Source organism: Mustela lutreola, chromosome 2, assembly GCF_030435805.1.
Source record: "Mustela lutreola isolate mMusLut2 chromosome 2, mMusLut2.pri, whole genome shotgun sequence".
NCBI classification, from domain to species: Eukaryota; Metazoa; Chordata; class Mammalia; order Carnivora; family Mustelidae; genus Mustela; species Mustela lutreola.
Genome location: NC_081291.1, coordinates 27,406,623 through 27,432,305, shown reverse-complemented (window position 1 = coordinate 27,432,305; position 25,683 = coordinate 27,406,623). Strand labels below are relative to the sequence as shown.

Here is a 25,683-nt window from a genome sequence, read left to right as displayed (position 1 = left end):
TAGTTTGGTTTCACAAAAATGAGACTAAAGATCCTGTCCGTGTATACCTCCACCAAGTTTGACAGTGAGTAGTTGCTAAATGGGCTTAATAATTCGCCTTTATTTTAAAAAGTAGTGAACTGGTAGTTTTTTCTTTGATTCCTCCTTTTATTTCAGGTTTTATACTGCTCGCACTCTCCCTTGATGAATAATGAGTAGTGCGACAGTTGTGGCTGCAAAACAAGAGTAGATGTATAAAAAGGAAAAGTGACACAGAAGGGATTTATCCTTTTACTGTGGAATCTGATTTGCATGTCAACCATGATCCTGTTAAAGTCAAACTGGAGTTTTGTAATAGTCTCTGCCTTGGATTTTGGGTTACCAGGAATTTTCAGCTATCTCTTGTTAGATGGAAACTCGGGTTTTGTTTTTGTATGCATTTCAAACTTTGTATGGCAATGTACCCTGTACCATCCACAGAGTCCCTATAAGCTAACATTTCCATGACTTGTCTTTATGTGATTGAGAATACAGCATTTTATTTCAGGGTCTTAGAGCCTACAGAATTCTCTGCCTCTTTTTAATAAAAAATCTAATTTATCAATATTGGCATTGATTTGGAAATTATCTTGTTCTACCTCAGAAGAGTTTGAAATGATATGTCAAATATATATCTGGAGTTAGTTTACTTATTTTTCCAAATGTTTTCTATTTTGAGAGTTTATCTACTCAGCTACTTTATATTGATTTTCTAAATGTGGATGACAAATAAGAAATGGACCAACAAACAACACCTGAAAACTAAGATTTGTAAATCTACTGCATTTTTAAAGACTGGAACATTAAGACACTTAGAAACCATTACATTGCTGATGAGTATTCAAGTTTTTAGTTAAATGATTCATTTCCTTTTCAAGATTAGGACATTAGGGTCTAATTAGGAAACTGCCATGACTTGGGTGCATATAAACCTAACATCATTTGCCTTTATAAACGTGGTTAGAGTTTATACTTACATAGGATGTTTTTTGAGGGATGATTGGTTGAATTTTTGTTACTACTCATATTCACATATACACACACACATTTTTTCCACTAGATTCTAAAATTAGATATTTTACTTATAAAAATTAAAAACATAGACACTTTTATGTAGAAGAAAATAAAGCCTACACTTAAGCTAACTATCAAAAGCTATTTTACATCTCAGTATATTTCATTTTAGTCTTTTTACCATGCCCACATTTTACTCATTGATTTTCTACAGTTAGAGTTTTTTATATATTACTTTCATGTAACTTCCTATCATGAATTTTTCCCACATCATTAAGCCATCTTCATAAGTAGAATTTCTTGTGGCTCTTCACTGGTAATTCAAGTTTTTTGTTTATGAGAAATTATAAACCTATTTATATAGATCTTTTCATCTGAGTTTCTGTTTGTTTGTTTGTTTGTTTGTTTGTTTGTTTTCTTTAGAAAAGACTCAGGGACACCTGGGTGGTGTAGTCAGTTAAGCAGGCAGCTCTTGTTTCAGCTCAGGTCATGATCTCAATGTCATCAAATCAAGCCTCAAATCCTGTGTGGGGCTCCAAGCTCAGAACAGAGTCTGCCTACGACTGTCTCTCCCTGTCCCTCCTCCTCTTCCCACCCCATGAGCATGTGCGTGTACGTTCTCTCTCTCCCTCTCTCTCTCAAATTAAAAAAAAAAAAAAATCCTTAAAAAAAAAAGAAAAGATTCACAAAGTGAAATTATGGAGTAAATTGGCAGGTACATTTTTAAGGCTGTTGATACATATAGGAAAATTGCTTTTTGGAATGCTAATACCAGTTTAATTCCTACTTAATATGTATGACAAGACTTAATATCTTTGCTGTAAGAGAGGTCATACAAATGAAAATAATGTTCTAATACTGGAATGGGTTAAGAACATGAACACAAAATTTACTAAACTGGAAATTTATATATCCATATAAATATATATGAATGATACCAAATCTCATTAGGAATACAAATTATAATAATAAAACTACTATTTTAATTATAATATACTGTTCTTTCTTTGAAAGTATTCACAAGTAAGATGTTAACATTAGGGGAAACTGGGTAAAATGTATTAGGAACTCTACTATTTTTGTAAATTTTCTGTAGATCTATAATTATTTCAAAATAAAAAGTTAAAAAATAACTTTACTCATATAATGTCTCTAGGTGCTTATTCAACTATATCTTTGTGTATATTGATATTGTATATTTGTGTATATATGATTTGTGTATATTGTGATATATTGTGTATATTTATTTGTGTATATTTTTTAAAGGGTTAAAAAAAATCCCAGTGTAAATGAGCCACTGTACTTGGAGCACACCTAACTAGCTCTTTTCTTGAGTTATATTCTAGTACTAAAAAATAAGTATAAAATGAATGCTGTCATTTATTGCACAAGTCTCTGAACTTACTCTCTATGTCATACACTTTATCTCATTTAATAGTTCCTACAGCCCTACGAAATAAGCAGTAAAATTACAACATTCGTTTTACAGATGAGAAAGGCGAGGCCATAAGATTAAGTAATTCATTCAAAGTCATATTCTAAAATGTTTTACTTTAGGGGCGCCTAGGTGGCTCAGTCGTTAAACATCTGCCTTCTGCTCAGGTCATGCGTGATCCCAGGGTCCTGGGAGTCTGGTGCCCTGCTCAGTGGGGAGACTGCTTCTCCCTCTCCTCTCCCCCTGCTTGTGTTCCCTCTCTCACTATCTCTGTCAAATAAATAAATAAAATTTTAAAAATAATTAAAAATAAATAAAAAGTTTTACTTTAATTGGTTTCATTTATAAGATATGTCCATTTGGCAGAAATGACTTACATTTGAGGAATGAATGTTTGTCTTTACTTTCAGCTGGATATGGTGTTCCCTTTCCAACAGATGAACCTACAGACATTATTCCACGAAGCTGCCAACTAACGACAGATGTTCCACAAGTCACACAGCTGCTAAACATGACTAAACTCCGCCAAACTGAAATAAAATTTGGAGGTCATCCTCTAAGTTCAGCAGAATCAGGTATGCATCAGGCATCTAAATTTATAAGCATATTTATTTGAAAGACCAAAAAAAGGGTTAAAAAAAAATCCCAGTACTGCAATGATGCTTTATAGCTTGAAGTTAAAATATTAAGTCACTGTGACATTGACTCCTATCTGTGGTAAATCATTTTAAATTTCTCTTTAGCCACTAAAATATTTTCTGGGTTTTTACATACCAAATCAAAACATCCTTGATTAGTCCTCTCCCTTTCCTGTATGTTTTCAGGCCCAGCCAATTATACTTCCAAAAGATCTCTGGAATCTCTCTGCTCCTCTTCTGTTGCTGCTGTCATTGATCTGGTCGCTCACCTTAGCCTCCCAGTTAATCTCCACGTTGCTGTTGGAACTATCCTTCTGATAATAGAATTAGAAATGTGAGGGGCTCCTGGGTGGCTCAGTGGGTTAAAACCTCTGCCTTCCTCTCGGGTCATGATCCCAGGATCCTGGGATGGAGCCCCACATCAGGCTCTCTGCTCTCTGCTCAGCAGGGAGCCTGCTTCCTCTTCTCTCTGTCTGCCTACTTGTGATCTCTATCTGTCAGATAAATAAATAAAATCTTTTTTAAAAAATCTATAGATTTAAAAAAGAAATGTGATCATGTCTCTCTTCAGTTAAAGACCTTGAATCCCTTTCCCACTATCTTAGAAAACCAAATGAAAAAACCATTGGGAACTCACACAAAACCAACCTCCCCTATCCCAGCCTCCTTCAGAGTTTCATCTCTCATTACCCACATACAATTTTCTGACCGCTCCGTGGGCTTCCACATGTTCATATTTGGGAATTGCTGTTTCTTGGCCTAAAACACCTTCTTCATCTTTCTGCCCAGAAACACTCCCAATTCATTTTTCTAGATCCAACTCAAACGCTACCTCTTCTGTGCAGTCTTTCCTAATTCTAACAAGCACTGTTCCCTTCTTTCCCTGACACTTTTTTCCCTTTCTTTTTTTTTTTTTTTTACAGTATTTTTTGGTATGTCTGCATTTCCCAATAAATTGTGATTTCCTCCAAAACAAACACTGTACTTCATTGTTCTATATCCCTACCATCTAACACAGTGTTTGCCACAGGGTTTGCAGCCCAGGGCTGCAAACTCAAATTACTATGGAGGCCAGCATAAATGAAGTGGGCTAGATGCCTAGATATTTGATACATAAAAACATTTTTTACTAAACAGTGAGCCTTATTGGGAGCAGAGAGGGTCCTTAGGGCGAAGGAGTCAGGTAGGGCTTCAAAGCATTGTTCTCTACTGTTAAATAAGGAACATGAACAATTATGCAAATGATAGAATAAATGGTAGTACTCAGCCCCTGTAAGGGAGCAATAGGGAGTGGTGAGGACTGTAGGAATCTAGAAGCTCATTCTCCCTCTAGAAGGGATACTGCAGTTCCATTCTAGCCAAGTGATGCCTTGCAATAATTCATGCACAGTCTCACCAGATCTTCCTTTTTTTATTTTTTTCCAAGAGGACCTAGGTAGCTCAATGTTTATAATAAATCTTCCGATTTTAAAATATTGTCTAAAGGCTAAAATTGTTTTGAAAACACTCAATGAGGGGCACCTGGGTGGCTCAGTGGCTTAAGCCTCTGCCTTTGGCTCAGGTCATGGTCTCAGGGTCCCGGGATCGAGCCCCGCACCAGGCTCTCTGTTCAGCAGGGAGTCTGCTTCCCCTCTCTCTCTGCCTGCCTCTCTGCCTACTTGTGATCTCTGTCTGTCAAATAAATAAATAAAATCTTAAAAAAAAAAAAGAAAGAAAGAAAAGAAAACACCCTATGAGCCTAACAAACCATGCCAGGGCTACCAGTTTTGTACCTCTATAATAAATACCTATAGCTCTTGACCAAATGAATGAATAGTACATATAAATCAAGAAACCTAATATTTGGATGAGTGGATCTCAACTTCCTGTTTGCTAGAATCACCTGGGACATTCTATAAATAATTCATATAAAAAATTTTTTTCCTACTGTCTATGCTTCATCTCCAGAGATTCTGATTTAATTGTCCTTGGATGGATATTTTTTAAATGCCTTCAGTGATTCCAACGGGCAGCCTGGGTTGAGAACCACTGGATCACTTATCCAAATAAAAGTCCTGTGGCTCAGATGACACTCAAAAACACAGAAGTAACCCAAAGGAAGATAAAATGATGGTCATAATAAGGAACTTATGGAGAAAGAAGTAGGTCTTGAAAGTATTCAGTAAATACTTGCACAAGTTTTTATTATAAATAAGTATAAGATTTATGGAAGTGTAAGGTCCTGCAGAAGACCGAGCAAATGCAAAGAGACAGCAAAATGCATGGATGAGTTTTCTGAGGAATGGCCTCAGTGGGCAGAATGGCCAGGCCAGAAGAATATGAGAAGAATGTGCCTCCTGCTCCTAAAGTAGAGACACAATAATGCCTTTATTAGGAAGATGAATTTGACATCAGGATTCAAGATGAATTTTTAAATCAAGTGAGACCAGAGATTAAGGATTACAGCTCAGATGTCTTTGCAGCCAACTGGGCATAAAATGTCAGTGGCTCTGGGCGCCTGGGTGGCTCAGTGGGTTAAGCCGCTGCCTTCAGCTCAGGTCACGATCTCAGGGTCCTGGGATCGAGTCCCGCATCGGGCTCTCTGCTCAGCAGGGAGCCTGCTTCCCTTCCTCTCTCTCTGCCTGCCTCTCTGCCTACTTGTGATCTTGCTCTGTCAAATAAATAAATCAAATCTTTAAAAAAAAAAAAAAATGTCAGTGGCTCTGAGGTAAGTGATGAGCCTGAGAGACTCTGCAGGGGAAACACAGGCAGGACTTGTGGATTCTCAGATAACTGACGGGGAAGAGAGCAGGGTCAGAGTTTGAGAGAGGTCAAAGTAGAAGCTGGAGAAAAGAAATAGCTATGAGAAAATGAGTGAGTCATAGCTATCTCTTTTCTCTGAACTGTTTTGCTCTCTCTATTTATCTTATATCATTTATTCTTGATGTATTTTTTATTTTATTTATTTGAGAGAGAGCGAGTGTGCACACACATACACACCCACGTGAGTGGGGAGAGATGAAGAGGGAGAGAATCTTAAGCAGACTCCCCACTGAGCATGGAGCCCGAGGCAGAGCTCGATCTCACAACCCTGAGATCACAATGTGAGCCAAAACCAAGAGTCAGATGCTTAACACACTGAGCAACCTAGGCGTCCCTCTTGGTGTATTTTTTTATGTCAATCCTCATCAGCATTACATGTCCTAAATTGTATATTCCTGGAGTTTGTAAATTCTTCCATGTAAACCCTGGCCAGGTACTATGATGTATAAGTAGACACTGTAATTCTAAACTATTATGAAATTCCAAACTTCCAAAAAAATAGAAGACATAATAAACACCCATGTCCCCATCACCTATTTCCACAGTTGCCAACTTCAGGCAGGACATTTTGGTCACACAGGGCACCGGTAATGAGAATTTGTATATTTATTATATACACTATCTTTAGAAAGAGAGAATATATATAGCCCATGTTCATTAAAGAACCTTTAGAAAATATATAGAACAATGAAAAAGATCTCACTCTCCTGAGAGGCACTGCAAACACCTCAGTCACAAATCAATCTAATGGAAGATTCACCACAGAATGAAAGGAACAAGCATGTTTTTGATAACCAAACACTCCATCTGTATCTAATAGTCTGTGAATGCTTTCAGTAACAGAAATGATTGAGCTTATAAAGCCTATCAGATAACTTAGAGAGCAATTGTGAATGCTCTTTTCTTCTTTTATCTCTCCAGCTTAATGTTTTAAGAATTATGTCTTTAAATGGAAATGCAAGTCTATATCCATATATTTTAAGTGTCTTTTTTAATTTAAAGTTCAAGGACACATATGATGCTTGAGATTAGAGAGGAATTTGAATAAATATTAATTGCATCATTAACTTAATATTATAATAAACAGAAACTTTTCATAGGCCATATTTGGTCCCAACTTGTAGAAGAGGATATGAGTATGTGTTTTGCAAATCCCATAAATGAGATCTTAATACATAATGATAGTCAACTTAAGTCACATACACAGAAAATTAATAATCAGGAGTGCTTGGGTAGTTCAGTCAGTTAACCATTTGACTCTTGATTTCAGCTCAGGTCTTAATCTCAGGTTCACAAGTTCAAGCCCTATGTTGGGCTCCACGCTAGGCATGGAGCCTACTTAGAAAGAAAGAGAGAGAGGAAGGAAGGGAGGGAGGGAGAAAGGGGGAAGGTGAGGAGAGGAAGAGAAAGAAAGGAAGGAAGGGGAGGAAGAAAGAAAGAAAAAAAAATTAATAATCATCACCTAATAGCATATTTCTTCTATGCTGTGAATCCCAATTATATTTCTGTTCCTTTATAGCCATCAAGTTTCTCTCTTAAAAAAAAAAGCTCATTGCACATACATGACAGCTAAGATTACATGAACATACAGCAGTCCTCCCTTACCTGAGGTTTCAGTTACTTGTGGTAAAGTGTGGTTCAGGAGTAGATGATCCTCCTTGTGATGTATCATCAGAAATTCAATAGTAGCCCAACACTAGGTCACACACCTACATCATTCACCTCACTTCATCTTCTCACGTAGAAATTTTATCATCTCACACCATCAGAACAGTGAGCCACAGCACAATAAGATATTTTGAGAAAGACACATTCACATAACTTATTACAGTATATTTTTATAATTGTTCTATTTTATTACTAGTTCTTATTAATCTGTTACTGTGCCTAATTTATAAATTAATCAGAGTTATGTATAGGAAAGAATGGAATATATATGGTTTGGTCCTGTCTAGTTTTGGGCATCCATTGGGGGTCTTAGAGCATATCCCCCAGGGATGGGAGGGGGGTACTGTACGTTGAACTTCATGTTTTTCTTTCTACAAATACTTTTCAATTGCTAATTTTGTCATTTGTAGGCTTTGAAAGTTACTATAAATGAATGTAATAATAACAGTTGTTCTCTGTATAAGATATTTTATTTGAAAGGTATAGCTAATGAATTATGCCCAAGGGCAGACTTTCTAATCTTGAAAAAGCCAGGAGATATTTCTTCATTTCAACTGTTTGTTTTTGTGTCTGTCTGAAAAATGGACTCCCCATGATGAGATTTTTGAATTGAATGAGAAAATGACTGTGTGCTCTTATAACTGACTGTACAGTATTCATGTAAATTGTGGTACTTTATTACAAATGCACACACTGAGATCCCAGTGAAGCTGCCACAGAAAATAGTCGTAGCTTCCTATGGATGCTTTCTAGTATGTTCACTCTAACAAAAAAGGAAACCTTAAAACTTTCATTTTAAAGTGCATTTTGTCGAATGTCATGTAATTTGATCAAGAGCATTTAATGAAATTAATAAGATAATTGTGTTTCCAAAAAGCCAGAGTAACCACACTTCTCCACTATTCACTTTGTCAGTTCCCAGGGCACGTTAGCTAATGACTGTTAGTCTGCAGAGAACTGTGGGGTCTCTGATGATCTTATTTTCATTAATGGAACCCCAGTTTAATTGAACCAGAGATTCGGGTCTAGTTATTGAAGTTGAGCATACAACTACTAATGGCAAGATGCAATGGTCCACTAAGCACAAATCAAAACCAGTGATTTGCTTAAAAATTAGGAGGCAGTTTTCCCAAGTGCCCTCTTTTCCACAATAGCAGTCTTAATTGGTCTTCTACTCCTATTTAAATGAGAAAAGACTAGCATCTCTGTTTCCTAGCAAAGTTGCAAATAGGTAAGTTGATGCATTTAGCAAAACCATGAAGTAATCATCCAACTACAGTTGGCACTGGTGAGATCTTATTAGAATTTCTTTGGGTTTCAATTTATGAAAGCAAAATTCAAATCAAGTAACAAAATCCACTGTAAGGGACAACTAAAAAAAAGATTTAGATTGTGACTTCAGGAAAAAAACCAAACATTTTACTTCTTTTTTTTTTAGAGAGAAAGAGAGAGCAAGCGGGCGGGGTGGGGGGGTGGCGGGCAGGCAGGCACAGAGGGAGAGGGAGAGAGAAATAATCTTAAGCAGGCTCCTCCTCAGCTGGGAGCCTGATGTGGGGCTCAATCTCACAACCCTGAGATCATGACCTTAGCCAAAATTAAGAGTTGGACACTTAATTGACTGAGCCAAACAGGATCCTCAACAAAACACTTTTCTAAACTCACACTTTAGTAAAGACTTGTCTTAAGATTGTTGGTTTAAAGAGATGTCAGTTTATGCGTCCAGTGTCTGATACTAAGTCAGAGTGAACTCAGCTGTCTCTTACATTTGAATTATACACTCTCTTTCCCTATCTTTAGTAAAAATAAGTCTTACCTGGTCACATTCCTTTAAAAAAATTTTTTTTTATGTAAAAGGAATTTAGTGTGGGTATTGATGAGTATCTGTGAAATTTGTTACAGCAAAATGCCACAAATCATATATAGAATGAATTTGAATTTTTCTGAGATAATTCTACCAACTATTGAAGAAACTTTGATATATAAATATTAATATAATAGCAAAATGAAAACCACATCTAATTTGTTACGTAGTTGTGCTACTTTTGCAGGATTGACTTGCTCCAACCTTTACATTTCTCCTTTAGATGTCTATTACAGCATGGATTATAATGACAAAACTAGAGACGAATTACTTGTGCATAGTCGGGAGTTGATTAAATACCCACAAATAAGATATTCTGGATGCAGCTATCCAACCGACCTGATCTGCTTGTGATGATCTGGACAGGTCTCAGAGCTGTGTATGTCTATCAGTGACACATGGAAAGCTAGGATGTTTTCTCTGTATGAGCCCACTGATGTAGTAAATGAATAATATAGCTACATAGGGATACTGGTATAGGTGTACTTTAAGGAAACACACAAAAATTAATAATAACCTTTAGGAACAGGGATGGTAGAGGAAGGGGCAGGAAAATAAGACTTACTTCAAATATCTTCCTGTTAGAGAATTGTAACTTTCTAAATATGTTCATTACTCGTGATATCAATAGAGATATATTATGTTAGAGCAACTATAAGACATGTTTAGTTTCTTAGGTATACCTTTCTGTCTTTTGAAAAGCCCAAAGAATTGCTATAAAATTAAAATATATTTCTTGGGGCACCTGGATGGCTCAGTGGGTTAAACCTCCGCCTTTGGCTCAGGTCATGATGCCAGGGTCCTAGAATCAAGCCCTGCATCGGGCTCTCTGCTCAGCAGGAAGCCTGCTTCCCCACCTCTCTGCCTGCCTCTCTGCCTACTTGTGATCTCTCTCTTTCTGTCAGATAAATAAATAAAATTTAAAAATTAAAAAATAAAATATATTTCTTTCCTTAATGTCAGTACTCTTATTTAAAATATATAAGGGGAAGGATGGAGTACATGGGTGGCTCAGTGAGTTAAAGCCTCTGCCTTCTCTCAGGTCACAGTCCTGGGATCGAGCTCCACATTGGGCTCTCTGCTTGGCGTGGAGCCTGCTTTTCCCTCTGCCTGCCATGCCCCCCACTTGTGCTCTCTCTCTCAAATAAATAAATAAAATCTTTTTAAAAATTTAAATAAATAAATATATATATAAATATATATATATTTATATATATATATATATATATATATATATGGAAGGAAATCCAAAATTAATGACAAAAGAAAATGTTTTAAATACATAGTTGTATATTAAACTTGTTTATTTATGATGTAATAGGGGAATATCTGTGACAATCTATACAGTATTAGTATCAATTATGCTCATGTACATTTTAATACATAGTTCACATAGTGGTGAACATGAGGCCATAATCATCCAGTAAGCCCCAAGACACCCTCTCTTTAACATCACCCTGCTTTTATTTCCATCACAGCACTTATCCTTACCTGTATTTTTTTTTTACTTAATTCTTTGTTTGTTTATTGCTGTCTCCTGAAGGGGAATGTGAGCATCAAAACTGCAGGGGTCCTGTTTATTGTTGTATCCCTAGCATCTAACTCACTCTTTAACCCTTACCAGGAACTCAGTAGATATTTGTTAATTAAGTGATCAAGGAGTGAATGAAATGCTGGCCATAGAATTTGAGAAGATGAGTATATTAAGCAGCAAATCATCATCATCATCACTACTAATGTTTAGTGACTTTTTGCTGTATCCTTTGCGTAGTGTACCAGTCAAGTTCAACAGAGAAACAGAACACTCACATATATACAACTTACATACCATATAGGCCTTGATAATTTCCATCATTTGGTTTTAGAATATATATATATGGAGAGGGAGAGAGAGACCCATCTATCGTAAGGAATTGGGTCACACAGTTATGGGGACTGAGAAGTCCTAGGATCTGCAGTGGTCAGGGTGGGAGACCAGAAGAGCCAATGGTAGAGTTTCTGTCTAAGTCCAGGAGATCCAATAGTGAAAAATGCCAATCTGAGCATGGCTGAAGACCAATGTCCTAATTAAGGGGTCAGGCAGAGAGATCAAATTCTCACTTCCTCTACCTTTTTGGTATATTCAGGCCTCCTTGGATTGGGTGATGAGGCCCACCTATGTTGGGGTAGATTTTATCGATTCAGATGTTCATTTCATCCAGAAATGCCCTCACAGTCATACTCAGAGCAGTGTTTAATCTGGGCACTCAGTGGTCCAGTCAAGTTGATACATAAAATTAGCCATCACACATCATTTATTCCATGTAATCCTCTCATATATCTTTTTGTATAGAAACCATCATAATTATCATTTTGTAGGTAAGGAAACTGAGGCTCACAGACAAAGTAATTAGTGAGTGGGAGACTTAGGATGTGACCAGGCAGTCTGGTTTCTAAGAAGCATTTTTTTTTTTAAAGATTTAATTTATTTATTTAACAGAGAGAGAGAAAGAGAGATTACAAGTAGGCAGAACAGCAGGCAAGGAGGGGAGGAATCAGACTCCCTGATGAGCAGAGAGCCCGATGTGGGGCTCAATCCCAGGATACTGAGATCATGACCTGAGCCAAAGGCAGAGGCTTAACCCACTGAGCCACCCAGGCACCCCTCTAAGAAGCATTCTTAACTGCTTACTCCCATTAAGCAATTTCTCACTACTTGTTTTAAGGATTTTCTTCTGAGGAGCCTTCTCATGTTATAGGAAACTGTTGTTTCCAAAACCAAATGATGGAAACTATCTACCAAGGCCTATATTATCTTTAAGCTCCATTCTATGAAAAATGGAAAGTTTTCTTGAGATAATAAAATTGTTTCCCTGAAAAGTTTTCTTTACTCATTAATTTTAAAGACCAAAAGCTAGACTATTGATAGCTTTTTAATAAATTAAGAGTTTGTGAAGAAAAGTAATATCTTGTACTTTATTATCTTGTTGCCATATCCTAACTTTACTCACAGATGACATTGTCTAAGTTCCTACTGAAGTTTAGAAAAAGAGATATTCTAATTTTAGTTTCTAATGTGTTTTATTGCCTTTCAAATATGTCTTAAACTTTTTAAAATTAACATATAATGTATTATTTGCCCCAGAGGTATAGGTCTGTGAGTCATAAGGCTTACACATTTCACAGCACTCACCATAGCACATACCCTCCCCAGTATCTATAACCCAACCACCCTATCCCTGCTCTCCCACCTCCCAGCAACTCTCGTTTTGTTTCGTGAGATTAAGAGTCTCTTATGGTTTGTCTGCCTCCTGATCCCATCTTGTTTCATTTTTTCCCACCCTACCCCAACTATCCCCCACCCTGCTTCTCAAATTCCACATATCAGAGAGATCATATGATAATTTTCTTTCTCTGATTGACTTATTTCGCTTAGCGTAATACCCTCTAGTTCCATCCACATCGTTGCAAATGGCAAGCTTTCATTTCTTTTGATGGCTGTATAGTATTCCTATATATATATATAGGAATATATATATATATATATATATATATATATATATATGCCACATCTTCTTTATCCATTTATCCATTCATCTGTTGATGGGCATCTAGGTTCTTTCCATAGTTTGGCTGTTATGGACATTGATGCTATAAACATTCAGGTACACATGCCCCAACAGATCACTACATTTGTATCCTTAGGATAAATACCAAGTAGTGTGATTGCTGGGTCATAGGATAGCTCTATTTTCAACTTTTTGAGGACCTTCCATGCTGTTTTCAAGAGCGGCTGCATCAGCTTGCATTCCCACCAACAGTGTAGGAGGGTTCCCCTTCTCCGCATCCTCGCCAACATCTGTCGTTTCCTGACTAATTTTAACCATTCTGACTGGTGTGAGGTGGTCTCTCACTATGGTTTTGATTTGTATTTCCCTGATGCCAAGTGATGTTGAGTACTTTTTCATGTGTCTATTGGCCATCTGATGTCTTCTTTGCCGAAATGTCTGTTCATATCTTCTGCCCATTTCCTGATTGGATTCTTTGTTCTCTGGGTGTTGAGTTTGGTAAGTTCTTTATGGATTTTGAATACTAGCTCTTTATCTGATATGTCATTTGCAAATATCTTCTCCCATTCTGTCGTTTGTCCTTTGGTTTTGTTGATTGTTTCCTTTGTTTTGCAAGAGCTTTTGATCTCAATGAAGTCCCAGTAGTTAATTTTTGCCCTTTATTCCCTTGCCTTTGGTGATGTGTTTAGGAAGAGGTTGCTGCGGCTGAGGTCGAAGAGGTACAGTCTGTGTTCTCCTCAAGGATTTTGGTGGATTCCTGCCTCACACTCAGGTCTTTCACCCATTTTAAGTCTATTTTTGTGTGTGGTGTAAGGAAATGATCCAGGTTCATTCTTCTGCATGTGGCCATCCAATTTTCCCAACACCATTTGTTGAAGAGACTAATTTTTCCATTGGACATTCTTTACTGCTTTGTCAAAGATTAGTTGACCATAAAGTTGAGAGTCCATTTCTGGGTTCTCTGCTCTGTTCCATTGATCTATGTGTCTGTTTTTGTGCCAGTATTATACTGTATTGATGATTACAGGTTTGGAATAGAGCTTGAAGTCAGAAATTTTGATGCCACCAATTTTGCTTTTCTTTTTCAACATTTCTCTGGCTATTCAGGGTTTTTCCTGATTCCATATAAATTTTAGGATTATTTATTCCACTTCTTTGAAAAAAAATTGATGGTATTTTGTTAGGGATTGCGTTAAATGTGTAGATTGCTTTAGGTAGCGTAGACATTTTCACAATATTGGTTCTTCTAATCGATAAGCATGGAAGGATTTTTTCATTTCTTTGTATCTTCCTCAATTTCTTCATGAGTACTTTATAGTTTTCTGAGTACAGTTTCTTTGCCCTTTTGGTTAGGTTTATTCCTAGGTATCTTGGGGCTTTGGGTGCAATTGTAAATGGGATCGACTCCTTAATTTCTCTTTCTTCTATCTTGCTGTTGGTTTATAGAAATGCAACTGATTTCTGTGCAGTGATTTTATAACCTGACACTTTACTGACTTCCTGTATGATTTCTAGCAGTTTTGGGATGGAGTCTTTGGGTTTTCCCCCTAAAGTATCATATCGTCTACAAAGAGTGAGAGTTTGACTTCTTTTCTGATTCGGATGCTTTTTATTTCTTTTTGTTGCCTGATTGCTGAGGCTAGGACATTCAGTACTATGTTGAATAGCAGTGGTGATAGAGTACATCCCTGCCATATTCCTGGCCTTAGGGGAAAAGCTCTCAGTTTTTCCCCATTGAGAATGATATTCACTATGGGTTTTTCATAGAGGGCTTTTATGATGTTGAGGTATATACCCTCTCTGCCTACATTCAGGAGAAACAGTTTCAGATATTAATTCTTCTTTAAATGTTCGGTAGAATTCCTCTGGGAAGCCATCTGGCCCAGGGCTCTTGTTCATTGGGAGATTTTTGATGACTGCTTCCGTCTCCTGACTGGTTATGGGTCTGTTCAGATTTTCTCTTTCTTCCTCGTTAATTTTGGTAGTTCATATGTCTCTAGGAATGCATCCATTTCTTCCAGATTGTCGAATTTGCTGGCATATGGTTGCTCATAATGCATTCTTTAATTGTTTGTATTTCTTTGGTGTTAGTTGTGATCTTTCCTCATTCATTCATGATTTTATTCATTTGGGTCCTTTCTCTTTTCTTTTTGTAAGTCTGGCCAGGTGTTTATCAATCTTATGAATTCTTCCAAAGAACCAGCTTCTAGTTTCGTTGATTTGTTCTACTGTTCTTTAGGTTTCTGTTTCATTGATTTCTGCTCTGATATTAATAATTCTCTTCTCCTGCTGGGTTAAGGCTTTCTTTGCTGTTATTTCTTCAGCTCCTTTAGGTGTAGGGTTAGGTTGTGTACTTGAGAACTTTCTTGTTTCATGAGAAAAGTTTGTATTGCTATATACATTCCTCTCGGGACCGCTTTGGCTGCGTTCCAAAGTTTTGAACAGTTGTGTTTTCATTTTCATTTGTTTCCATGAATTTTTAAATTCTTCTTTAATTTCCTGGTTGACCCATTCGTTCTTTAGTAGAATGCTCTTTAACCTCCATGTATTTGAGTTCTTTCCAACTTTCCTCTTGTGATTGAATTTTAGTTTCAGAGCACTGTGGTCTGAAAATATGCAGGGAATGATCCCAATCTTTTGGTACTGTTTGAGACCTGATTTGTGACCCTGGATGTGATCTATTCTGGAGCATGTTCCATGTGCACTAGAGAAGAATGTTTATTCTGTTGTTTTGGGATGAAATGCTCTGACTATATTTGTGAAGTCCATCTAGTCTAGTCCATTTAAAGCCCTTGTTTCTTTGTTCTTCTGCTTAGATGATCTGTCCATTTCAGTAAGGGGGGGTGTTAAAGTCCTCTACTATTATTGTATTATTGTCAATGTGTTTCTTTGATTTTGCTATTAATTGGCTTATATAATTGGCTGCTCCCATGTTAGGGGCTTGGATATTTAAAATTATTAGATCTTCTTGTTGGATAGATCCTTTAAGTATGATATAGTGTCCTTCCTCATCTCTTATTATAGTTTTTGGCTTAAAATCTAATTTATCTGATATAAGGATTGCCACCCTAGCTTTCTTTTGATGTCTGTTAGCATGCTAAATTGTTTTCTACCCCCTCACTTTAAATCTGGTTGGGTCTTGGGTCTAAAATGAGTTTATTGTAGACAGCATATCAGTGAGTCTTGTTTCTTTATCCAATCTGATACCCTGTGTCTTTTGATTGTGGGATTTAGCCCATTTACATTCAGGGTAACTATTGAAAGGTATTAATTTAGTGCCATTGTATTGCCTATAAGGTGACTATTACTGTATATTGTCTCGGTTCCTTTCTGGTCTATTACTTTTAGGCTCTCTCTTTGCTTTGAGGACCCTTTCAATATTTCCTGTAGCAAATATTAAATTCTTTTAATTTTTGTTTGTCCTGGGAGCTTTTTATCTCTCCTTCTATGTCAGTGACAGCCTAGCTGGATATAGTATTCTTGGCTCCATATCTTTCTCATTTAGTGCTCTGAATATATCATGCCAGTCCTTTCTGGCCTGCCAGATCTCTGTGGATAGGTCTGTGGCCAATCTAATATTTCTACCGTTGTATATTACAAACCTCTTGTCCCATACTGCTTTCAAGATTTTCTCTTTGTCACTAAGACTTGTAAGTTTTTACTATTAGATGATGGGGCATGGACCTATTTTTATTGATTTTTTAAAAATTTATTTATTTGACAGAGAGAGAGAGCTCACAAGTAGGCAGAGAGGCAGGCAGAGAGAAAGGGGGAAGCAGTCTCCCTGCTGAGTAGAGAGCTTGATTCGAGGCTCAATCCCAGGACCCTGAGATCACGACCTGAGCCGAAGGCAGAGGCTTAACCCACTGTGCCACCTAGGTGCCCCCTATTTTTACTAATTTTGAGGAGGGTTCTCTGTGCCTCCTGGATTTGATGCTTGTTCCCTTCACCAAATTATGGAAATTCTCTACTATAATTTGCTCCAATATACCTTCTGCCCCTCTCTGTCTTTCTTCTTCTTCTGGGATCCCAATGATTCTAATATTGTTTCATCTCTTGGTATCATTTATCTCTCAAATTCCCCCCTTGTGATCCAGTAGTTGTTTGTCTCTCTTTTGCTCAGCTTCTTTAGTCTCCATCATTTGGTCTTTTATATCACTAATTCTTTCTTCTGTCTCATTTATCCTAGCATTAAGAACTCCATGATTTATTGCACCTCCTTAATGGCTCTTTTTATTTCAACTTGGTTAGATTTTAGTTCTTTTATTTCTCCAGAAAGGAATTTTATTTCTCCAGAAAGGGATTCTCTTTTATCTTTCATGCTTTTTTCAAGCCCAGCTAGCACTTGATAATTCTCATTCTGAACTGTAGTTCTGACATATTACTAATGTCCGTATTGATTAAGTACCTAGCTGTCAGTATTACCTCTTATTCTTTTTTTTTTTTTTGTGGTGAGTTTTTCCACTTTGTCATTTTATCCAGATAAGAATAGATAAATGAGTGAACAAAATACTAAAAGGGTAACAACAACCCCAGAAAAATACACACTAATGAAATCAGAGGAGACCTAAAAACCAGGGGAGAAGAAAGCAGAGAAAAAGAAAAAAATATATATATATCTTTATATAGATGTATATATATATTTAAAATATATATATTTAATTTTAATTTTAATTTTTTTTATTTTTAATTTTATTAGATTCATATATATATTTTTATATATTAGATATAGATATATAGATATTATACTGGTGAATAGAGCAGAGTCACATACTTGATTTTGGGTATATTTTGGTCTGTTAGAAGAAACTACCTCCCAAAATTTTAAAGAAAGAAAAATATATATACAAAAATAAGGGTAAACATGATGAAGGGATGGAGTATGACTATAAAGATAAAAATTTAAAAATATTCTAAAAAAGGAATTGATAAGATAAGAAGTTGATTGAAGAAAGATTAAAAAAAAAAGAGGAAAGCATGTGATCAGGCTGGAGATTAGAACAAAGCCATGCACTAGATTTAGGGTATATTTTGATCTCTTAGAAGAAATTTTATCCCAAAATTTTAAAGAAAAAAACCTATATGTATATAAAAAATAAGGTTAAATACATTGAAGGGATAATATATGACTATAACAATGAAAATTTTAAAATATCTTTAAAAAGGTATTGATAAGGTAAAATAGTTTTAAAATGTTAAAATAGGAAAAAGGAAAAATTTTTTAAATAGAATAAAATAAAATTTTAAAAATTTAACTTAAAAGACTAAAGGATTATGGGGAAAAGGCCATGAATTCTATGTGCTGCTTTCCCCTAGCTCTGGAGTTCCACAGATCTCATTGATTGGTGAACTTCGTCTTGGCTGGATGTTCTTGCTTATCTTCTGGGGGAGGGGCCTGTTGTAGTGATTCTCAAATGTCTTTGCTGGAGATGGAATTGCACTGCCCTTGCCAGGGGCCAAGTAATCTGCTCAGGTTCGCTCTCCTAGCTTTTGTTCCCTGAACGCTTTCCATACAGCTTTGGAGGACAGAAATGAAGATGGCGGCCTCCCAGTCTCTACCCCTTAGGAGCCAAGAGTTCAGGGCCCCACTGCTCAGTGTCCCCTCAGAGAAAAGCAGTCAATCCCTTCCATCTCTCTGGTCTCTAGCCACACTCCGTGCTCACCCAGCCTGTGATCTAGCATTTCTATCTGTGGTGCACGCCCCCATTTGGAGTCTCCAAACCCAGCCAATTACTGCAGCACACTCCCCTGCCACTCCTCCCATAGGAGGAAGGAGGGAGTCTTCCCATATCTGCTGCTTATGGGGTCCCTACTCAAAGAGCAGTTGCTTGACTGTACCTTGGATCATGGTTTAAGGTAATCCTCAGCTGAGAGCCCATGCCTCAGCTCCATCTCTGCAGCTGGCTTTCCCACTCCAATACCAGGAGCTGGGCCACACTCAGACAGCCCAGGTCTTTCTGTGACCCTGTGGGTCCTGAGACCTTACTATCCCAGTAAGGGCCCCCTACTGCTTAACCTCTGGAGCAATATCCCTCAGTGGAGCAGACTTCTAAAAATTCCAATTATGTGCTCTGCTACTCTACTGCTTGCCAAGAGCCGCCCCCTCCTGCCACGGTCTATCTTCCCATCACTACAGATTTACTTCTCTGCACATCCTACCTTCCAGAAAGTGGTCAATATTCTGTTCCTAGAATTACTGCTCTTCTTCTCTTCTATCTCCTGTTGAGTTTATAGGTATTCAGAATGGTTTGATAAATATCTAGCTGAACTCCTGGGACCTGATGATATTTCAGTCTCCTACTCCTCTGCCATCTTGCTCCTCCCCCCTTAAACTTTTTATTAATGAGATACAACTACTCACACCTGGTGCCCAGTCACTACTGAAAGGATGGATGAATGAAGGAATAAGTGATTATGAATGGACTTTGTAAAGTGTTAAATGCTATTCAAGATGGAAGATATGAGTAACATATTAATTAAGCATTTAGTCCCTATTGAGCACAATATTTGGCATGTTACATACATTGTTTCATACAATCTAACAAAAACACCATGACTTAAATACTATTATTATCCTACTCTTATGAAAAGGAAGTGGGGCTTAGAAAGGCTAAGTACCTTGTCTAAAATAATATTGCTTTCCTAGATCAGCTTTTTTTGTAATTTTGACATTCTTTTACAGTGCACATATAATAAAACAAAAATTAATCTAATTCAAGGTCTGGATTTTGGTAGCAAGTTTAATTCTGATTTGATTGCCAGATAATAGATGTAAGTCTTGAGCGTGACCCTTCAGTGATTAGTGTTGAAAATTCAGCAGGTTTTTCTGGTTAAGCTTTGAAAACCTTGCAAACTTAAATGACTATAATAATTAGAACATTGTATCTTGAGACAAAAATGAATGTTTATTTTTCTAAAAGAGAATTAGAGAGTAGACCCTCAGGTTTTATATTCTAACTACAAAGGCATGTACCCCTCATAAAATAACAAAATAATTAACGGTAACATCTCTGACCTACACCAAGTTCATTTTCCACAAACTCAAGAAAATGAAACGCCTAGAGCATGACTTTAATCTAATCTTGATTTTTAACCTTATATTGTGCATATTGATATCAGCTCTTAAAAGAGCTCCCATTAGAATTCAAAAGGCATGCATTTCTGCTTATAGTTTTCTTTTATTAAGGTTTTTCTCATTATAGAAACTTTGTTCTTTTACTTTTTATTTTAGAAACCAAAAGTCTAAATTACTTTTCCTTTTAGGTTTTAATTTGGATTCTCTCATAGTAGATAAATAGCATGATACATGTTTATAGAGATAATTGTGACAATTAATGATTATAAATAGAATTACCAAAATGAAACAGCCTTTAAGAATGGGTATATGTTAATTATACCAAGAAATTTTTTAAAAATCTGCTAATTATAGAAATACTTAATGGGTAGAGTACTGGTATGCTTTCGCTTGTAAAAAAAGTATACTAACATTTGTAAATTTAAAAAAATAATAAACTTAAGTTTATTATTTAAGTAGTAGGTTACTCTAAAGAAATTCTGTAGTAGAACTTCTTATAAAATATAGTCATATCTAATTTTCTGTTATTTAGAAGATTATATTATATGAGGTTTTCATGTATCTTTAATGGTCACTGAATATCCACTGCTAGGTAAAATTCCTCTAAAAAATTCAAGGTATTTAGGAATTTTAATTTTTTAAATGGCTGCAAACTAGTTTATGTATAAATTTTGTTGGAATTAGAGCTAGAACTCTGTCAGTATGATTTTTTTAATATTCCCTCCCCTAAAAAATCTTCCTTTTAATCTTTAATACTATTTAACAATTGTGATGAACTTTATCCATTGTCTGCCATGTACTATCCTAAGCTCCACAGTTGGAGATACATACGGTACCAAATAAATGGTCTTTCTACTCAAAGGAGCTTAAATTAGTTGTGGGGGAACCTTCGTGTGTATAAAAAGAATTTGAAAAAACATTAAGGAAATCACCCCATAAGATGTTTGAAAGGTGTGCAAAAGATATGCCCATAGCCTAATGGTTCCCATGGCTAAAAGTTAGGGTAAGTTCCTATTCTGATACTAAAAATTCCCGTGTAGCCCCAAGACAAATTCCATGCCCTTCAGGACCTTCAATGGCTCTTTCTGGGAAAATCCAAGTTTGAGAACAAAATCAGTAGGCTAGAATTTGTTCTGCTTGATCACAGATGGTACAAATGATGATAGATTCTATGATAAATTTTTCTGATTAGCCTGGGATTTGTGTCATTTCTTTCTGTTATTGATCCTGAGAGACCAATGATGTTTCATTAACTCCAAATGGGGATATTTATAATGACTAAAAAAAACACAGATGCACACACAGCCAAGTCTACATGCTAACACTAGAACAATTCACATGTAACCTGAGGAGGCATCTGATTGTGGTGCTGTATAGCATTACTGATGTTGAAAGCCATACCACTCATGTGGTAATTCTCAATTATCAATGTCCTGGTCATTGTTGAGCCTTCTCTCTCTCTCATCCCCCATAATCTTGGCAGTTGTCCAGTCCTGCCCAGTCTTCCTCCATTCACATAAAACCTGCAGATAGAATTTTCTTAAAATGAGAAATGAAATTCTTTCCATAATTAGAAATATTTGGTCATTTAATCCAACATCCCATTTGACTCATTACATTTAATGACTCATTCATTTTGCTCAGCAAGGATCTATCATTCCATGTCAGGTATCAGGCTAGTAATTCAGGGGTGACAAAATAGGCTACTGAATTTATATCTACTGAGCATACATTATCAGAGAATCCCACAAACACATGTAAAAGTACAATTTTAAAAGAATGAAATCTTGCCATTTGCAATGATGTGAATGGAACCAGAGGGTATTATGCTAAGGGAAATAAGTCAATCAAAGACAAATACCATGTGATTTCACTCATGTGTAGAATTTAAAAGACAAAACAGATGAACACAGGGGAAGGGAAGGAAAAATAAAGTAAGATAAAAACAGAGAGGGAGGCAAACCAGAAAAGACTCTTAACTCTAGGACACAAAGTGAGGGTTGCTGGAGGGGAGGTGGATGGGGGGATGTGATAATTCAGTGATGGGCATTAAGGAGGACACTTGCTATAATGAGCACTGGGTGTTACATGTTATGTTATATATACCGATGAATCACTAAATTCTGTCCCTGCAACTAATTATACACTATATGTTAACTGAATTTTTTAAAATTAAGTGCAATTTTAACAAGTTATAAGAAGGGAGGGTTACGGGAGTATCTATACTGGAAAAGCCTTCTAGCTATGGAGAACAGCACAAACAAATTAGATGGTGGGAAGGAAGAACTGAGGAAGCCAGTCTGTGGAGGGAGCAGAAAACGAGGGGTGAGAGGTGTGAACCGAAGTCAAACATGTAGGTTTTTGCAGCCACTGTAAGGATTCTTCTTAATCCTAAATGCAACAGGGAAGACATTGAAAAGTTTTAAGTGAGGGAAAGGAATGACTTGATCAGATGTATGTTTGCCTAAGACCACTCTGGCTACATTTTGGAGAGGACCTAGGACAGGAACCCAGCATCGACATGGGGAATCCTTTGAGAGGCTCTGTGATCATCTAGGAGAGGGATGCGGACTGCAGTGCTGACAGAGGAGATGGAGAGAAGTAGACATGGGTTGGCTGTGGAGAAGCTGAAGAGTGGAGTCAGGGATGACACCTGGATCCTAACTCTTCAAACTCCGTGGACTGTGGTGCCAGTCATTGGACCACGTTTTCCATTTGTAGCATCTTTGAGACCTGGAAGAGGAACTGAGAAAGAAAGCCACTAGATACAGGCATGGAGCTCAGAAGAGAGGACTAGGCCAGAAATAGAAAGCAGGAAGCCCTCTGGTGTCTGAATGTGCTTTACAACAGCCAGAATAACTTCCCAGACTTCTGCTTGGACATCTTCAAAGTGACAGAACATTCTCCACCACAATGACCACGCATGCTTAATTAAAGAAAATTGTTCCTTATGTTGGACTAAAACCTTCAAGTCAGTTCTTCTCACTAGTTCTGATTTGGCCCTTTGGACAAATGGGATTTCTCTTCTATCTACCAGGGCTTCAAGAATTTGAAGAAAACTGAAACAGTGTGTCTCCTCACCACTTTGCCATCCCACCGCGTTAGATCTTCTTTCCAGCAAACATTCTTGCAGATCATGTCAGCAGTCTGGCCCTTGCCCATCTCTTCATCTTCATCTATTGCAGACATAAAACCAGACCCAGAAAACACCCATTTACCCACACATATTACTTCTACTCAGATCTAAACAAGTGGAGCTTTCTAAGCATGGTATGTTTTCACAAACTTTGGTGACTTTTCTCATGCCGTTGCAGAAAAGTTGTTTCTAACTCCACATGTAAAGTTATAGTTCTTTAGCAGAGGCTAAGGAGACCACCTAGCTAACTACAGGATTTTTTTCTGGAGAAAAGGTTAGACAGAAGTGGCCAGTAGCTCATCTATATCCAGGACTGTAGGACAAATATGGACTTACTCAGAGCCAACATCATATGATTCAAGTTGGTTCTGTCTTGCAGGGGGGAACAGCAGACTTTCTAGGTTGCAGGCAGTTTTTTGAATTAAGAGCCATTACCCTCACCTGCAGTCACAAAGAGCCCCACAGCCTTGTCCAATCAGGAGTTCCTTGGGCAGCCTTCCATAAGATCATTCAGAGACCCAGACTCCTTTCACCCAGGGGTTCCTCTCCAGGCCTTAAAGCCCTCCCCTGAATCTTCTGCATCTTGTCAAGAGATGCAGGAAGAGAGAGTATGGGGGATTATGTGGGAGGTTTTAGGGGCCAGGAAGTAGCTCACCCTTCTCACATTTCACTTCTCAGGTCTCATTAATAAGATATCAGTCACATGACCCATATAACTGCAGGGAAGGCTCAGAAATGTAATATAGCTGTGTGCCCAGAAGGGAAAAGCAGTAAGGTTTGGTAAAGCATACCTGCCTTATCCTGAAGGTGCTACCAGTTTGTTCTCTTTCTCCCCCCAAATTTTCAGTGATACCCTATCATCTGTCAAATTTAGAATAGGCTCCTAACAGTTTAAGGTTGTTTTCATTGTGACCCAAACCCATCCTTCCAGCTAAACTGGCAATTTTATTTTTCCCCCCAAGTATACCCTACCAGTTCACTCTTTCTTTTCTCTGTGTACCCTACATCTTTTATCCCTGAAATATCATCAGTCATTCGGTCCATTCAAGAAGTCACTTACTCTTTTCTTTTTTTTTTTTTTCCCCATCATGGTAAGTGTACTCCCTACCCCCTATTTCACCCTTCCTGCCACCTGCCTCTCATCTGGTAACCATGAGTTTGTTCTAGAGTTAAGAGTCTGTTTCTTGGTTGTCCCTCTCTCTTTTTTTGTTTTGCCTCTTAAATTCCATGAGATGAATAAGATCATACTTGTTTCTGACTTGTTTCATTTCATATTATACTCCCTAGCTCCATCCATGTCCTTGCTAATGGCAAGATTTCATTCTTTTTATGGCTAAATATTCCATTATATATATGTACCACTTCTTCTTCATCTGTTCATCTATCACTGAACACTTGGGCTGCTCCCATAGTTTGGCTATTGTAAATAGTGCTGCAATAAACATAGAAGTACATGGAATGCTTTCCAATTAGTGTTTTTGTATTTTAGAGGTAAATATCCAGTAGTGTGATTACTGGATTATAGGGTAATTCTATTTTTAATTTTTTGAGGAACAAGAGGTCACTTTTCTGAATTTCCACTGCTCTGCTTTATGTTATGATTACCTGTTTACTTTTACTATCCCCTCCTTTGAGGACAAGTGATCTATCTTACCAATTTTGTGTCACTAAAAACTTCTAGGAAATGCTTAAGAGTGATCAACCACATGTTTGTTAATTGAGTTAAATATTTTTTTTTAATTATTTCCTTAAAGAGAAAATAAGATGTATTTTTTAGTAGCTTTTCTTTCTTTTCTTTTCTCTCTCTCTGAGGAAGAATATTTGTGGCATTTGTGTTTCTCAAATGATAGCATAAGAACCATTAAGGGGAATTTGTTAAAATTATAGATTACTATTGCACTTTCCCAAGATTCTAATTCTACGGACCTAGTAGATCTGATACTGGGCTCCAGTATCTGAATTTTTTCTAGGTGCCCTGTAGTGGAGAAGGAGGATTCAGATCACAGGATACCTGTATTGTACTTTCAGAAACATTGCAACATGGTGTTTTTCATGATGTCCATTAATGGACTATTATTTCCTTTTTGAACAAAACAGATCAGTTCATTAACAAGGGAACAGGTAATGTGCGCAACAGTAAAAATCAAGATGTTTGTCATATCGCCTTTGGATCCAGAGTTCTGGGACCACCTCCACTCTCTGGAAGAAGGAATAACATGAGAATATCCACTGAGGTAAGAGCAAGGTCTGAAGAGCTTGTCTCAGCATGAGGGGCATGGGAGAAGGGTTTTTTTTTTTCACAGTGCACCGGAAGGGGGTGGGGGTGGGGGGGATATGCCCAAAGCAGAAGACTTGAATAAATTTGGAACAGAGATTCTGGATTTTAAAAGAACTCAAACTGTTCTATTCTTGTCATGTCAACACAGTTAACATTTCTGAGTATTCTTTTGATCAAATATGTTAACAAAACTTAAAGGCAAATATATGT

The 25,683-nt window shown here is 37.0% G+C and overlaps 1 protein-coding gene across 5 annotated transcripts in view; it reads left to right on the top strand.

The window, feature by feature from the left end:
* CFAP20DC (CFAP20 domain containing) overlaps positions 1-25,683 on the top strand; it is a 250,019-nt gene that overhangs the window by 128,896 nt on the left and 95,440 nt on the right. For all 5 annotated transcript variants that reach the window (XM_059161355.1, XM_059161354.1, XM_059161358.1 and 2 more), the window contains 2 exons: positions 2,878-3,042; positions 25,293-25,429. In XM_059161355.1, coding sequence (XP_059017338.1) covers positions 2,878-3,042; positions 25,293-25,429 — 302 coding nt within the window. The remainder of the gene's footprint in view (positions 1-2,877; positions 3,043-25,292; positions 25,430-25,683) is intronic.